The following is a 17,107-nucleotide window of genomic DNA, read 5'->3' as shown; positions in this document are numbered from 1 at the left end:
AAATATATTAAAATATATAATTTTTATTTTTAATATCAACACATCAAATAATCTAAAAATATTAAAATATATATTATTTTAATATTTTTTCAAGATAATAATACTTTTAAAAACATTCAGAAACATAATTTTAAACCTAAAAACAATTCCAAAATAAAAAGAATTTAAGGTTATGCAATCACTTGTAAAGATAAAAGAAAAGAAGGGTTAGTATCGTGGTGTAAAGTATTTTTTAAGAGAATTTTTTGTTTAAAAATATATTAAAATATATAATTTTATTTTTAATATCAACACATCAAATAATTTAAAAATATTAAAAATTATATTATTTTAATATTTTTTTCAAGATAATAATACTTTTAAAACATTCAGAAACACAATTTTAAACCTAAAAACAATTCCAGAATAAAAAGAATTTAAGGATATCCAATAACTGGTAAAGATAAAAGAAAAAAAAAGGGTTAAGAGATATGAGTTGTTGTAGCCCAAGTATGGTGTGGAATAGAGTCAACTTAGCATCATCATTTCCCTTTCCGTGTTGGGTGTATTCTTTGGTAGAATGATGTGCAGCAAAATGGAAGAGCACACAGAAGCATTCTAACATGGGGAATTTGAGCGCCATGGAAAGCGAATGCTTCTCTCACAATAGCAACAAAGCACAAAAAGCTATGTGCTTCCTCAAGATATGCCATCTCAACCAACTATATTCATCTGATAATTACCTTGATCGATCAACCTGCAGGACCACATTTTGTAGGGTATTAATTATATACCAGACCCACCCCTTGATCGAAGAACCCTAACTTTTCAACCCTCTCGCGTTTTTCTCTTACAAAATTATCAGGCATGATTCTGATCCCACACGTACTTAATTTGCAGCCCGTTTTTTCCAAATTCAAGAGCAATAAGAGAGGACAAGATATACACCAGTACTAGTGTTTGTCCCTCGTTTCTTGGCTTTATTTTGCCCTAGCAAGTTAATATCCTTGTATTCCATCCATGGCACTGGCGTATTTCGATACGGAATCCATCAGAGGGGGCTCCAGGAATATGCAAGTGACAAATTCCCTGGTGACCTTTGCTTTTACAAGAAAGTGGCTATTTTCAGATCGATGCAACTGTTTGAGTGGGTGAGAGTTGACAAGTTAATTTCGGCCCTCCCTAAATGAAGCATTGGATTCTGTGATTTGTGGATAATCTGGATTGTTCTTGCCACTAAAACTGATCAAAAGAATATAATGTTCAACACCCTTATCTCTAAAAGATTTGCTTTTGGTGGAAACAACTGAAAAGGTGGATGGATGATCTGCCTTAGGTTACGTCATGGTTGACACAAGCATGGAAGCTCTCGGGATGACGACGACGACGACGACGATCATTTCATGGGCTCGATTGAATGAATTAGGGCCTAAACACTCAAGATGTTTTAAGCTTTTCTTTTGAAACATTTAGGTGCTCTTTAGAAACAAAACAAGGTAATACTTCGGTTCTTTTTAAAAAAAAAATTGAAGCCAGAAAATGTAAAATTCAAACCTCCTATTTAAATGTAATATTTGTTCATCCAAAACTGAAAATCTAGTTTTTTTTAAATCTATACTAAGTTTTAAAAAACATATTTTAAAGCTTAATATATATATATATATGTTACTTCTCTGTTTGGTATTGTGGACTGGTATGGTTGAAGATATTTTATGCTCTGACCACAGCTTCAAAAATGGTTTGGTTTTCATTGCTTAAACCGGTCTTTCATCTCAAATTGCGGCAAAAACTTGGGTTTGAGAAATGTTATAATTTGCAGCTTTTTTCAAACCACAATCGGAAAAGCCATCACTATACCAAACACTGGTCTCAATTAGCTGGTGCTCTTTGATGAGAGAGTATCCCGATTCAAGCAAAGCCTCCACTGTTTGCTGCAACACATGAAAGAACTACTTCACGCCTTCATGGTTAGCGAAAGATAGAGCGGTGAAAAACAGAGAAAAGGAGTAGGAAATGAAAATAAGAGGTTATTCTGCTAAAAAATCAATGCTCGGCACTCCTTGCCCTCTACTACTTGTTACCAAGATTTTGTGGATGTAAATAAAAAGAAGTTCGATTCCTATACATACCTCTGGAGGAGTAAACACAGGAAGTCCTTTACCAAGATTATCTACACCTTCAATATCATCAACCCACTGCAATGGAAATCAAAGAAGAAATTTAGAAATAACTCGATTTGTCAGTGCATATAATACTATGCGCGGTTTAATTTTTTCAGAAAAATTAAGTTAGTATTTTCATTTCTCATCTCTGTGGCTTCTAAACAAGAAGAAAAATGAAAGCTTTTTTTTCCCATTTCTCAATTCCTTCCATCATCTTATCCCTCTCTCCAGTTTCCTGTCTCAAAAACAACCTCAATATCAACGTTTTATAGTGTGACCTAATGCCCTCAAACCACTTTCCTACCTAAGATACAATGGGTCCAGGAAACACTTACCAATGGCAAAAAACAGGACTTCAATGTGATGCACAAGCGTAAAATTGCTTCTGCACCTGCTGATATGCTCCTACTTCCCACTAACAGAAACGGGTCTCATGCTTTGTTCTATACATGAGTTTTGTACCTCATTATCCTCGTATCTCTTCTCTTGCAAATACTGGTGTATTTGTATATTTTTCAGAGCTCAAATCAAACAAAACATATCTGCCCTCCATATGGCATCTTCCAAAGCATGTATCCAGCAAGTAGCAACAGAAGCTAGCACTGGAAACACAAGGCTGACAGGAAAGCTAGATGGAAGAGTATAGCGTCACAACTTTCATGAAGGAACTGCTTTGGAAACTTTGCTACATTACTTCTGTCAATTGCTTTACTAGAAAATTTAGCATACTAAAGCACTTTACAAAACTTCTTATCCCACAATTCCTTGAAACATGTGCATAGGTGCAAGCTGTCCAGACTTCAAATGAAAGTCACATACCTTAGAAATTGACCTGTCATATATTCGGGACCTAAGAGCTCCATAGAAATCCAACACTGCAAAAGAAGATGATAAACAAGTCAAATCATGCATATTTTTTATGTTTTGTACCACGGAATCCATGAAGAAAATGGAGGTACCTTGATTAGGAAATCTGTTCACAATGCTCACAACCTCATCTCTGGATATGCCATCCTTCTCATACATTCTGTCAACAATACTGACAACATCTTCTCAGTTAGGCTGCCTGCAAAACATAAAACCAATATTTCTTGATGTGAAAAATACAGTTCAATCACCTCCACGAAATCTCTGTATTGCAAAAACACAATATGTTTTTGATGGGAAAATAGTTAAGGAAAATTACCAAGAACAAAGGAGCAATTTAACAATCGCCTTGAAGATACTCAAAAGACCTTGTCTCTTTTTGACGGTAATCAAACACAATATCAGCTGCAATTAATAAAACACCCACAAAACAATGAAGGATATGAATTAATTCTCAATGAAGCTCTGCTAAATGTTGAGCAACAAGAATGGTAAGAATGCAGGAAAAGCTACTGTCTTTGCCAAGAAAATCGCCAGAAAAAAGAGGATCTATAACACCAGCCCTAGCTTCAACTGCGATGTTCATACTATCAGCTTCTTTTCCAAGCCAGTAAAGATGGTCTTTCCCTATGAATCCTTAATTCCTTAGCTTCCCATGATGACTGCTGTGATAATCTCTACTGTGGCCTTTCACTTTCACTATTATCGCCAGATGGTGGTGGTGGTGGTTGCGATGATGACTCAGAGCAAGAAACAGTGGTCAAGAAAGGTGAAATTTTCTTGGTATTAGCAAAGAATGTTTGAGTTTTCAAGAGAGATTGATAATGTTGCATTGAAGAGAGACATTAATTGTCAATTGGTGCCTCTTGCTGCTGTTGTTGATTTGTGGGTTCTGTGGGTGAAGTTCAGTTATGGGGTTACTTGGCGCCATAAGTGCAACTGACCATGACTGATGCCTGGTCCCCTGCTTTTGTACTTCTATTTGTCCGAAATCTTTCAGATAACACCAGAATTGTGTAAGTTGGGCTTCGCGCACTAAGAAGAAAATTGCACTAGCTATTACCCGGACCATCCTTCATAATGCATGAAAATATTTTTCTTAAAGCCATGTGATATCCTTGGACCAAGAGTTATAGAATTTGACATACATTTAAGACAAGAGCTGGCAAAATTCGACAAACATCATAGATTGGTTATTCTACAAGGACATAAGCATGTTAAACATAACAACTATAGCAAATTTTATTGAATTTGAAAAAACATCACATACATCTTGCTGACAGACCATTACAGAAGCTTGTTAAACATAACCCTAGCTTCATTCCTTGACAAACATTTTGCTGAATAACTGATGAAAACAACTTCCTAGTAGTGGTGGTTTCATCTTTACACCATGGTTATATCACCTCTCTAAGGCTTGGTGCTGCTTCTTATTCCCTAGCGCATCCACCATGATCTGATCCAATCCATCCTGCTCCACATCCATAGCAAAACTCAAACCCACACCTGAAATTATGATCAATCTTAGAGAACAAACAACAACGTGCTTGCACAGGTGAGTGATACAAATTCACTAAAAGCTGTTTAGGATTGAAGTTTGAGGCGTTTTTCAATCTAAAATGCAATGAGTAATAGATAGTTTCATGATACTAAGCTATAAATTTCAATTTGATGCTTTACAGTAATTAATGGAAGAGAATCTGACTAAACTAACCTGCAGATCATGTGAGGACAGCCTTCTGTTCTTTCCACATAGAACTTGCACTGAGGGCATCTACTCCATTTCTTGTCCTTAGCAAGTTCCCTCAACATGAGATCTTCTCTCCCTCTCTCATCTTCATTCAGCCTCTGAAACTCCTCACATTCAATCCCAGAATGCCAGGGCACAGAGCACAGAGCACAGAACAATCTATGGCAGACGGGGCACTCAGATTCTCTAATTGCTTCGGCTTCATTATCATCTATCAACAAAGCTGAACAATCCTTGAAAGGACAATAAAATCTTTGAGATGCATCAATCACCTCTTCGCATAATGCATCCTCCCAAAGATCAATCACTACCCTAGTCAGTATAGGCCTGCAGGTGTCCAAATCCAGGACAGCCCTGCAATTCAATCCAGGGCAAGTAACTACTCTAGCGCCATATTGGACCTTGGCGGCCACATGTCTACTTATGCAATCATTACAAAATGAGTGAACACAGCTCTCGGTTTTGAACATTTTATCACTCTCTTTTCTCTCAACACAAATCTCACAGAAACTTAAAGAAGACTCAGCAGCTCCTGACTGGATGATCTCCTTTTGCATAGGCTGATCAGAAATACGTAGCAATACTGGGGTTCCTTCTACCATCATCGACGATGGGCCATTGTTTTTCATTTGAGAAACGATGACAGAACCCATCAAAGCCTCCTGGAACTGCAACTCTTCTGCATATCTGTCATCTGAAACTTCAAAGATTTCTCCTCCACCTCCTCCTTCTTGTTCTTCATCAAAGAGTGCTGAGAAGTAGAAATCATCAACAAAATCAAGATCAAAGGAGGAGATGCGTTCTTGTGCCATGTTATTCACTTATTCGACCTTACCCTTCAGTCACTTTGCTAAACCAATCTGTATATTGTTTATGATCATGCAGCGTACATAGCAATTAGAGAGGGCATCACTTTGGAAGTGCCTTCGCTTAGAAGAAGTCTCTTCTCATTGGAAACTTGCAGTGCTTAGTACTTCCCCGAGGGGTTATTTCAACCTTTTTTGACTTCACCTAGGACTCTGTGCTTTGTTTTTTTCGTTTTTTTTTTTATTATTATTATTGAAACTTGGTCTTTTCGTTATATCACATATTGTAAGCCATTTTTCGAAATCATGAACAATTGGTCCCTCCACTCTTAATCTTCTTCTTCTTTGATCCCCTTAATCATAGTTTTTTTAAAAAAATTATAATGCAACCACCATTTTTTTTAGATACACTGACCATAATTGATAAAAAAAAATATTGTGTTTTTTATATTTACGCAAAAAAATCTTATCATAATTATAAAATGCTTGTTTTTATATTTGAAACCGTGACTGGATGCATTTTAAAAAATATATTTAAATAAAATAGATATCAAAATGATATTTTTTTAGTGTTTTTTAATTGTTTTAATATGTTAATACTAAAATAAAAAAATTATTTTGATGTATTTTCAAATAAAAAATATTTTTAAAAAACATAGTATATCTCAACACCCAAACACACACTTATATACAAAATTTCCATAAATAAATTTAATCATGCAATAATGTATTTTTTATGCCAATTCCTCTCAACAATCTTAATGATAGTAAATCATATCATTATTCGCTTCAAAAAAAATAATCAACCTTGTTTACATAGTGTCATCGAGGACAAGTTTTAGATTAAAATTCGAAAATTCGAACATATCATTGCTTATGATTATGTAGCGTGATATGATCATTCCATCAATTATCGTATCTATTAGTATGGTAGTTGAAGAAATGACGAAAATGATTATAGAGATAAGTGGTTTAGGGATCATATTCGAACACAAATTATATTATAAGGACTAAAAAAAGACATAATTGCTTATATGAGGATAATTAAACATATACTATTTAACCCAGTCCAATTTCTTTAAGCTGAATTCAATTTTTCAAAGTTTTTTTTTTTTAAACCAGAGTTAAATAGAACGTCCCTCATCCCTAATGAACTCAGAAACTGATTCATGAATCGTTGGATTTTGGTTTTAATGCTCCAAATTCATCTCCTTTGGAAATGTATGATTAATTATGGGAAATTTTCAAAATTAAATTAATTTTGATAAAAAACAAACAGGAGAAATGTTTAAATCTCAGAACTCACCCAATTAATCACATTAATATGAAAAAATGGGGCATGCCTCAAAGAGTAAAGATGAGAAATGAGTGCGCAACCCTACGCCTTAACTAGAAAAGACCATGTAAAGCAAGTCGACCTCCGAAGCAAGTTCTTTATAGACATTTAGTTTATTTATGTGTTTTAAAAATGTTTTTAAAAAAATTTGAAATTTTTTTATTTTTTATTAATTTTAAATTAATATGTTTGTAGTGTTTTCAAATCATTTTGATATGCTGATATTAAAAATAATTTTTAAAAAAATAAAAAATATCATTAACATGTATTTTAGTATGAAAAATTATTTGAAAAACAACCACAGCCACACCGTTAAATTATTAGAGGTCGAGAGGTGCTAGTCCATTTGTGAGAGAAGAAGATCAAGAGTAAAGACAGAGATTTTGTAATAATACGCTAATAGCATGGCAATAGAACCAGCCTTTGATCGTCTTAACGTGAATGACGGTTACTCTCCATCTTTCTCGTACAAAATTGAATCAGAAGGTGAGATCTTGCTAGATACTAAATTTGCTGAAGAGTTACAGTTCCAAGAGGCTCTAATGGCTTCTTTGATCAGTTGTCAAATGGCAACCAATGTGTCATTATCAACTCCATCCAGGACCCACATGGAAGCAATTTCAGAGCACAAGATTGAACCATCACTGAAAGTGCATGAAAAGGTTGGATCATCTTTACGCTCCTGTGACCTTTGCCTGGAAAGGAAAGAAACTGATCAGATCGTGAAGAATGAGAGCTCTGGTCAGTATGATCTAAATATGAGAGTATCCTGCAGTAAATACTTTGTTATATGAGCTTGTTGATGGTGTTACTGAATTAAGCTCTCTACATGCCAACAGGCCTTTAGTCTTAACTGTGCATAGTAGTGAGGAGACCTGACTACTTTACTGATAAGCAGAATGAATCCCAGAAGAGTGATGCTTCTTAAGATCTCCACATTTAATCAGCAAAAATTTACATAAAGGGAAAGAGATAAATGTTTTTTTTTGCTACTATTAAACGAGTGATTTTCTCTAAATTTTTGTTTTCTCAAACAGGAAAGTTTGTCATTACTTGATTACTTGGTTTGTTTCAATGATTATCTCAAACAGAAAAGATAATTTAGTTTTTTTTACTGATTAATTTTAGAATTGTTTTTTTTTTTTTTATACATAGTAAAATAACTAAATTATTTTTAAAAACAAGATTTTTTAAACTAGCATCTACGAGCTTTTTGTTCTTTTTATTTTTTTTAGCACAATAACATAACTCAATAACCTTTAAAAGTAGAATTTTTAAAACTGATATACAAAGGCTTTTTCATATTTTCATTTTTTTTATTATCAATTTAATAATAATTTAGTATTTTAACAAATACAAAATTTTATTTAAAAGAAAAAATTGGTTGGCACATGGGACTCCTCCATGTTATTTATGCAGGCATGTAGAGGATCAACGGTGGCATTCAAGGTGGCGTTTAAATCGTCTTGGTGAGCCCTATATCATTAGACCATGCGTATGGAGCAGAGGTCTAGTTTGGTGCCCATAACTCTTTTTTTTTTTTTTTTTTTTTATCTTCTTTTATCATTCTTCCTTTACTTGCATGCTTAAACTTTTAAATTTTTGGAGCAACCCTTCAATTAATTTTTTATAGTTGATAAGAACAATGTTTAAATATTGATAAAAAAAAAAAAAGAAAGAAACAGGAAAAATGTTTAAATCTCAGAACTCAACCAATTAATCACAAGAACATAAAAGTCGATAAAGCCTCAATGAAGAAAGATGAGAAAGATCGAACCTTTTTTTTTTTTTTTCCCTTTCGGATTGCCACTATTGTTCTGTACCCATTAAAAGAGAGGGAAAAAAGATAGGCGAAAAAGAGTGCATGACCCTCCACCTCCGTGGAAAGCAAGTCCATCCGTGTTCCGCAAGTGTTAAACTCTCGACGAAGTTGCCTAATAATAACTTCGGAAGTAGGTTTTCTATAGGTATTTATATTCTATTTTGATTTTTAAGATATTCGTTTGTTTTTTAAAATATTTTTATTTAAAAATATATTGAAATAATATATTTTTTATTTTTTAAAATTTATTTTTAATATTAACATTTTAAAATAATTTAAAAACATAAAAAAAATATATTGAATAGCAAACTTAGTTTAATTAAGTATAAGTAAAGGTTGAGAAGCACTATCACATGCATCGGTGAGAAAAGAAGATCAAGGGAAAAGACAGATTTGTAATAATAAAGTTAATAACATGGCAATATATAGAACCAGCCTTCTTTGATCTTCTTAACGTGACACTCTCCATCTTTCTCATACAAAACTGAATCAGAAGATGGGATCTTTATAAATGCTGAATGTGCTGAAGAGTTACAGTTCCTAGAGGCTCCAACGGCGTCTTTGATCAGTTGTCAAATGGCAAGCAATGTGTCATCATCAACTCCGACCAAGACCAATATGGAAGCAATTTCAGAGCACAGGACTGAACCATCACTGCAAGTCCAAGAAAAGCGTGAATCATCTTTAAGTTCATGTGACGTTCACCCGGGAAGGAAAGAAACTGATCAGATCATAAGAAATGAGAGCTCTGGTCTGATTTTTTGCTCACGCTGCAGGTCAGTATGTTCTAAATGTGAGAATATCCTACAGAAAATGCTTTCATATGAGCTTGTTGATGATGTTACTCAATTGAGCTCTTTACATACCAACAGGCCTTCAGTCCAGTAGAACTTTACTGTGTAAAGTAGTGAGCAGACCTGGCTACTTCTGATGAGGAATTAGAATTTTCCATTAAATGCTAAGGTCTAGCATGATAATAGTTTGAATATAAACAAAAAATATCCTCTCAAAGGGTTTAATTCATCCAGATTTAACTATTAACTTTCTGGTCAGACTTTACGAATGAATTATTAAAAAGAATTTTCTGAACTACTTGGTTTTCTAAATTTAACTATGATTTATTGAAGTTCAGGAGCTTTTTCATTACTTGATTACTTGGTTTTTTTTTTCATTAACTGCTGTGTTTTAAGATATGACTATTTTTTTGCTTACAACAACTGTGCAGCAAAGCTATCGAGTTGTCAGAAAATCAATGGTCAAGCAGCAAAGAGTTGAGTATGGAGATGACTTCTGGAAATGACACTGGCAAGTCTCTCACTGCTGATGCCAGTGGCAGCATTAATAATCCAACTACCAGGACTGAAACAGAACTAGTGAGTGGTGTTGCTGCGAAAATCGTTACTCTCAACTCTTCACAAGATGAGGATAGGAAAATAGCTGAAAGCATCGCTGCTAAACAGGATGGTACTCCACAGAGTCCCAAAGCAGCTGACACAGGTAAGCAAGTAGAAGAACAAGGAGGTCAAGATGAAATCAACGAAGAAAAGTGTGAATCATCTTTAAGTAACTGTGACATTTGCCCGGAAAGGAAAGGAAAGAGTGAATCATCTTTAAGCATAGCTGCAAAACAGGAGGGTACTCCACAGAGTCCCAATACTGAAACACATGAAGATAAAGGTGTGGATCAGAATTCAGACATTCCACTTAATGTTAATTCTGAATCGCTGGTCAGTGGAGGAAACCGGGGTCCACGACCAACCTCCAGCTATACCAAGAACGTTGCTTCACAATTGGTAGACTGCCCACCTGTGGGACATACTAAGAGTGGGGAAGGAGGAATTGATTCAGATTCAACTCCAAGAAAGGGTTCAGAAACTGGCCAAAAAGAAAGAGTTGCAGATGACATTCAGAATAATGTTACTGCTGCTCTTGATTATCATGGTGACTCTCATGATTTGGATGATAACAATAAGAGCAGATTGTTCAAGGAATTGGCACCTGAGGATGTCAATGAAAATACCGAGCAGTTTTACTGTTCTGCATGCGCAGAAGTTTCTGATACCATCAAATGGTACCAAGGCCTGCAGGCCCTCGTATCACATGCCAAAAACACTGAAGAAGTGGCCAAACTCCACCAGAAAATCGCACAGCTCTCGGAAAAGAAGCTTGGCAGAAAGGGAACTTCTGATGGTCCTGCTGGTGAAGTGTCAAGTAAGTGGAAAGGTATAAGAGATGAGAAGAAAGATCGTGAGATTGTTTGGCCTCCTATGGTTGTTGTCAGGAATACAGCAAGCCTTCAAGAAGACGAGAACAATAAGGTACAATCATGTTTTCTCCCTCAGATATGGCATGAAATGATGACAAGAGTGGTATTTTGTGTTTGTAACTGAAATATTATTGCTGATTATGATCTAATCAAGTTTTAGCTTGTATCAAATTAAATTTCAGCGGATTGGCATTACAGATCAGGAACTCCTTGACTTGTTCAGATCATATGACGCTATTGAGAACGTTCAACAAGCATACAATTCGCTTGGACATTGTGGGATGAGTATTTTGATTTTTGAGAGCTCAGCTAGAGGCTATTTAGAAGCTGAACGCCTAGATAGACATTTTGCAGATCAAGGAACAGGTAGAAATGTTTGGAATCGAAGTCCACTCTACCTCCTACCTGTTAACGTGAGGAATTAATATGGAAATCACAGAATAGGAATCATAGAATATTTAGTTTCCTGATTAACCTTACCTGATTGTAAATCGTCCATAATTATTTCCTAGAGAAATCACAACCTCTGCAAACAGATCCGACATTCAGGAAGTGGAGAACTGAAAATGCAATGGTGAAGGGATGGCTGATCAACTCTATGAATCCAAAACTTGTAAGCAACTTCATCAGATTTTCAACAGCTAAAGCTGTTTGGGATAATATTGCAACAACCTACTTTGATGGCACAGATACATCACAAGTATATGAACTCAAAAAGAGAGTTACCAGGCTGAAACAGAGAGGAGGATCTATTGAAACATATTACAATAATCTGCAGGGATTATGGAGAGAAATTGACTTCCGGCGTCCAAACCCTATGGAGTGCAATACTGACATACAGAAATATAACTCACTTTTGCAAGAGGACAGAGTCTATATATTTCTAGACGGGCTTGATGACAGACTTGACAATATTAGAGCAGATGTGCTCCAAATGCAGCCATTTCCAACAGTAGAACAAGCCTATGCGCAAGTTAGAAGGGAAGACCTAAGGCAATCTGTGATGCTGAAAAATGAAGAAGTCATACCTGGAGGTGCTATGCTGTCAAGAGGAGGACAGAAACCTCAGCATCGTCTATCCTTTCTAATGCCAGGGAATGGAAGGCCAGTTACAAAATCACATGGGGAAGGGGGAGGCTGCACACACTGCGGAAATACAAAACACACCAAAGATACATGTTTCAAAATACATGGTTATCCAGAATGGTGGCACGAACTCAAGGCGAAGAAAAAACCAGAAGCCAGGCGGAGTGAACATTCTGGTCGTGCAGCCCTTATGAGCATGGAACCTACACTATCACTTGTACAAGAATCTCCTATCTCGGCTGAGGAACAGACTGATCAGAATGACCCAGGTAATCAAGGTTATGTTTTTTCCTCTCAGAAGAGAAGACATGATCATGATGGTTGGATCATTGACTCTGGAGCAACAGACCACATGACGTATGATCCCTGTGATTTATCTGACACCACTCAACCAAAACGGCTATGCATTGCTAATGCTAATGGAGTGACATATCCAGTGACTGGGGCTGGAACAGTGGCATTTTCTCCTTCTTTCTCATTACCCCATACCCTGCTAGTTCCATCACTGTCCAATAAGTTGTTATCTGTAGGACAAGTGACCGAGGAGTTACAATGTTGTGCACTAATGTATCCTAGTTTTTGCTTGTTTCAGGATATTCTCACCAAGGAGATTATTGGTCGTGGTACTAAGAGGGAAGGGCTGTATTACATGGACGACTTCAGCTGTGGTCGAGCAAATAACATGCAACTTGTCGACAATAAGGAACGGCAGATTTGGTTATGGCATAATCGGTTGGGACACCCCTCATTTCGGTATTTACGTTGTTTATTCCCAGAACTATTCACGAAATTTCGTGAAGCAGATTTTCAATGTAAAAACTTGTATTACAGCTAAGAGTCATCGTGTATCGTATCCTATAAGTTTAAATCAGAGTGCCACTCCATTTGCAATTGTTCATACTGATGTTTGGGGCCCTGCCCCGATTACTATCTCTTCTGGAGCTCGCTGGTTTGTCACATTTGTTGACGATTGTACACGAATGACTTGGTTGTATGTGATGAAAACGAAACATGAGGTGTTTGACATATTTCGCTCATTCCATAATATGATTCAAACACAAATTCTCTGCAACACTACAGATTCTGCGCTCCGACAATGGTGGGGAATATGATAATAAACAATTCCACCGATACTTTCAGGAACATGGTATGCATCATGAGACATCTTGTCCACAAACGCCACAAACAGAATGGTGTCGCTGAACGTAAAAACCGACATATCTTGGAGATCACAAGAGCTCTCTTGACAGCTGCTAACGTGCCCAAAAGATTCTGGACTGATGCAGTGGTGACTGCAGTATACTTGATGAATCGACTGCCATCAAGAGTTCTGGACTACAAAACCCCGCTTCAAGTTTTAGGCCAACATGTAATTCTACCGTCAGTTCTCATGCTTTCTCCCAGAACATTTGGTTGTGTTGTATATGTTCACATCCACAAAAATCAACGAAGCAAGCTTGACCCTTGTGCTGTCCGCTGTGTTTTTCTTGGGTATGCAGCTCACAAGAAAGGATACCGATGCTATGATCCAGCTACAAGACGACTCTATACCTCCATGGATGTTACCTTCCTTGAATCTGAGCATTTCTTCACTTCCCCATCTTCTAGCTCCTCTTGTCAGGGGGAGCTCATAAGTGCAACGCAGGACTGGGAATATTGGCCGGGCTTTACTGATACTACAGTGAAGAATGCAGGGGGAGATGATGAGCATATGATTAGTGTGAGGGAGCCACCGCATGTTGTTACTGATACAGAGCATGTTGTTATTGATACAGAGACAGAATTAATGAGGGAGCAAGGAGAAATAGAAAATGATGAGCACATGGAGACCGAAACAGTAGAGGAGAGTGCAGAACTTGGTGAGCAAATGGAAGCAACTGGAGCAGTCTCCAATGAACAGCCCTTCCACACTGTGACAGTACCACAATCAATTCAATCTCCTGAGAATATCCATGAGGTACAAGTTCTAAACTCATCTCAAAATATTTCTGCTGGTTATAACTTGCCTTTCAGACATAATCGTGGACAACCTCCAAAACGATATTCACCCGATCATGGAATGAGCAAATCCAAGTATCCAATTGCCAACCATGTCTCAACTCAGAAGCTGTCTGAACCCCTCAAGGCACTGGCTCATAAACTATCTGCAGAAGATGTCCCTAAAACAGTGAATGAAGCTTGGCATAATCCTAAATGGATTCAAGCAATAAAGGAAGAAATGGAAGCACTACAGAAAAATAATACTTGGAAGCTTGTGTCACTACCTGAAGGAAAAAGAACTGTGGGATGTAGATGGGTGTTCTCTGTCAAGCACAAAGCAGATGGTTCAGTAGAAAGATATAAAGCAAGGCTGGTGGCGAAGGGATATACTCAGACATACGGGATAGATTATCAAGAAACCTTCTCACCGGTAGCTAAATTAAATACTGTAAGAGTACTGATCTCTCTTGCTGCAAACTTGGACTGGCCGCTGCACCAATTTGACGTAAAAAATGCTTTTCTTCATGGAGATCTTAAGGAGGAGGTGTACATGGATGTTCCACCTGGCCTTACTTCTCAAATGCAAGGGAAGGTGGTCTGCAAGCTACAAAAGGCGTTATATGGCTTAAAACAATCCCCGAGAGCATGGTTTGGAAGATTTAGCTTGGCCATGCGGAGATACGGTTACAAACAAAGTAATTCAGACCACACTCTTTTCTTGAAGCACCGACGAGAAAAGGTAACTGCTCTCATAATCTATGTTGATGATATGATAATTACAGGAAACGATAAAGAAGAAATCTCAAAATTACAAGAGCAGTTAGCAACAGAATTTGAGATGAAGAACCTCGGAGGATTAAAGTATTTTCTGGGGATTGAAGTGGCTCGATCGAAACAAGGCATATTTCTATCCCAAAGAAAATATGTTCTTGACTTGTTGTCTGAAACAGGAATGCTTGACTGCAAACCAGCTGATACACCAGTAGTTCAAAACCATGGGTTAGGAGAATTTCCTGATCAGGCTCCCGCCAACAAAGAGAGATATCAACGGCTTGTGGGAAAACTAATATATTTATCTCATACTCGACCAGACATTGCATATGCCGTGAGTTTGGTAAGTCAGTTTATGCATTGTCCCAATGAAGATCATATGAGTGCTGTGACTCGCATTTTGCGATACCTGAAGTCTTCTCCAGGCAGAGGACTGATGTTCAGGAAACATCAACATCTGCACATCCATGGTTACACTGACGCAGATTGGGCAGGGAACATCACTGACAGAAAATCCACATCGGGTTACTTCACATTTGTGGGCGGGAATCTAGTCACTTGGAGAAGCAAGAAACAGAAGGTAGTTGCTTTATCAAGTGCAGAAGCTGAATTCAGAGGTATGACCAAAGGATTGTGTGAGCTACTTTGGTTACAGAGATTAATGGAAGAAATTGGATGTTCATCTCAAGAAACAATGAACATGTTTTTGTGACAATAAAGCAGCCATAGCCATTGCGCACAACCCAGTTCAGCATGATCGTACCAAACATGTTGAGGTAGATCGGCATTTCATTAAACAGAAGCTTGAAGATAACGTGATTCAATTTCCATTTGTAAAATCAGAGGATCAGCTAGCAGATATACTTACAAAGGCTGTCTCGGGTAAAATCTTTCATAACTCACTTGACAAGTTGGGCATTGCTGATATCTATGCACCAACTTGAGGGGGAGTGTTAACGTGAGGAATTAATATGGAAATCACAGAATAGGAATCATAGAATATTTAGTTTCCTGATTAACCTTACCTGATTGTAAATCGTCCATAATTATTTCCTAGACTAGTGTAATTAGTTTCTTCCTAATTAGTCTCTGTATAGGCTATATATATAAGAGCCTTTTCTGCTCTTATGTTTTACATTGAAATAAAATCAAATACAGTCTTCCTCAATTCTACACTACCTAGTGGGGAGCTCCAACTTCACGGTTACATGGCAGAGGAAAAAGACGTGGATCTCTTCAACCAGTATTCAACAGGTTTTGCTGCTTGAAATGATTTTTTTATATATATAATCATTCTGCAAGAAGATCATATGATAACATTTTGTTAACTGGTCTGTAGGTGAATCCAAGCTGAAATATGAAATCAGATTGCACCAAGACATGGTCTGTAGGCAAATGCGTGAGGACAATAACCAACTCATCTGGCTGAAAAAACGGGTAGTTGAAGAGCTATGGCGCGCAGAAACTCTTGAAGAATCAAATGGCATAATGAGGAAAAGGAATGCAAAACTTGTTGAACAATTAAAGGACATAAGGAGGGAGAGGATGGAAAAGGCAAAGAAGGAAACTGATGTTTTGAGAACGAAAATTAAATTGTTGCATGAACGGAACATGGAAGAGGTAATAGTTTTCAAATGCCTATGAACTCATCTCCTGGTTAATGAACGAAATGATAAAGTTAATTTAAGTTTCTTTAGCCACCTTCAAGAAATCTAGGGCTAAACCCACCAAACCCTGACTCGTTACATGTTTTTTCTGGTAATTCTGCAGATAAACAATCTCTAGGATCCATGAAACTATGTTAATTATTCATGATGTGAGTTACTTCCATACCAGGTGGCAGGTATGTACCTTCTTAATTCCGCTAACCAGTTCTATATGTTCCTACATTATTTTAATTGCACAATATTTGCATGTCCCTTCAGCCATTTTGACTGCTCTTAACATTTCTTTTCTTAAGATGGATTTTCAAGAACAACGAAATAAAGATTATTGTTGAAGAAGGAGGTAAAAAGGGAGGGGATCTCGAGAGCTCAAAAGAGGACGAGGAGCATGCAAATGTCCATGAATCGAATGGAAGTCCTTCAAATACTCTGGATGGCAAATACTTGCATTGCTATAAAATCAATCGTATTAAGTTGTGAATTTCTTATGTAGCACGATAACTTAGTTTGTGGTATTAAGATTATTATTGTTGTTATTAATTAAGAATCATTATTAATTAAGGAGAAAACTAAATGTTATGCTGCTTTCAATCAAGACTCAGTGGATTGTTTTTATAA

The 17,107-nt window shown here is 36.7% G+C and overlaps 3 protein-coding genes and 1 long non-coding RNA gene across 7 annotated transcripts; 2 read left to right on the top strand and 2 right to left on the bottom strand.

The window, feature by feature from the left end:
• Positions 1-1,676: 1,676 nt before the first annotated feature.
• Positions 1,677-4,079, bottom strand: LOC118036339 (uncharacterized). 2 transcript variants are annotated; one of them, XR_012169296.1, is made up of 5 exons: positions 3,328-4,079; positions 3,101-3,203; positions 2,477-3,016; positions 2,109-2,174; positions 1,677-1,910 (listed from the first exon to the last, which is right to left on the bottom strand). It is a non-coding gene; the product is annotated as an uncharacterized lncRNA (long non-coding RNA). The 2 variants fall into 2 exon arrangements; XR_004685361.2 differs by having other exon boundaries at positions 3,101-4,079.
• Positions 4,080-4,275: 196 nt separating this feature from the next.
• On the bottom strand, positions 4,276-5,780 carry LOC118036338 (E3 ubiquitin-protein ligase RSL1). 2 transcript variants are annotated; one of them, XM_035042011.2, is made up of 3 exons: positions 5,594-5,779; positions 4,723-5,509; positions 4,276-4,514 (listed from the first exon to the last, which is right to left on the bottom strand). In XM_035042011.2, exons 2-3 carry the CDS (start codon positions 5,409-5,411, stop codon positions 4,439-4,441), a joined length of 765 nt encoding a protein of 254 aa, XP_034897902.1. In that variant the 5' UTR covers positions 5,412-5,509; positions 5,594-5,779; the 3' UTR covers positions 4,276-4,438. The 2 variants fall into 2 exon arrangements, with proteins under 2 accessions (XP_034897902.1, XP_034897901.1); XM_035042010.2 differs by having other exon boundaries at positions 4,723-5,780.
• Positions 5,781-9,135: 3,355 nt separating this feature from the next.
• LOC140955380 (uncharacterized) lies at positions 9,136-17,107 on the top strand. Of its 2 annotated transcripts, XM_073408028.1 has the most exons (7): positions 9,136-9,498; positions 9,948-11,040; positions 11,171-11,393; positions 16,005-16,079; positions 16,165-16,445; positions 16,596-16,668; positions 16,786-17,107. In XM_073408028.1, the coding sequence occupies exons 1-6, from the start codon at positions 9,299-9,301 to the stop codon at positions 16,608-16,610; spliced, it is 1,887 nt and encodes a 628-aa protein (XP_073264129.1). In that variant the 5' UTR covers positions 9,136-9,298; the 3' UTR covers positions 16,611-16,668; positions 16,786-17,107. The 2 variants fall into 2 exon arrangements, with proteins under 2 accessions (XP_073264129.1, XP_073264128.1); XM_073408027.1 differs by lacking the exons at positions 16,596-16,668; positions 16,786-17,107 and having other exon boundaries at positions 16,165-16,570.
• On the top strand, positions 11,402-12,841 carry LOC118036341 (uncharacterized). The gene is made up of 2 exons (XM_035042015.2): positions 11,402-12,343; positions 12,667-12,841. The coding sequence occupies exons 1-2, from the start codon at positions 11,560-11,562 to the stop codon at positions 12,702-12,704; spliced, it is 822 nt and encodes a 273-aa protein (XP_034897906.1). The 5' UTR covers positions 11,402-11,559; the 3' UTR covers positions 12,705-12,841.

This window comes from Populus alba, chromosome 3 (assembly GCF_005239225.2).
Source record: "Populus alba chromosome 3, ASM523922v2, whole genome shotgun sequence".
Lineage (NCBI taxonomy): Eukaryota > Viridiplantae > Streptophyta > Magnoliopsida > Malpighiales > Salicaceae > Populus > Populus alba.
This window is presented reverse-complemented; position numbering and strand designations above follow the sequence as displayed.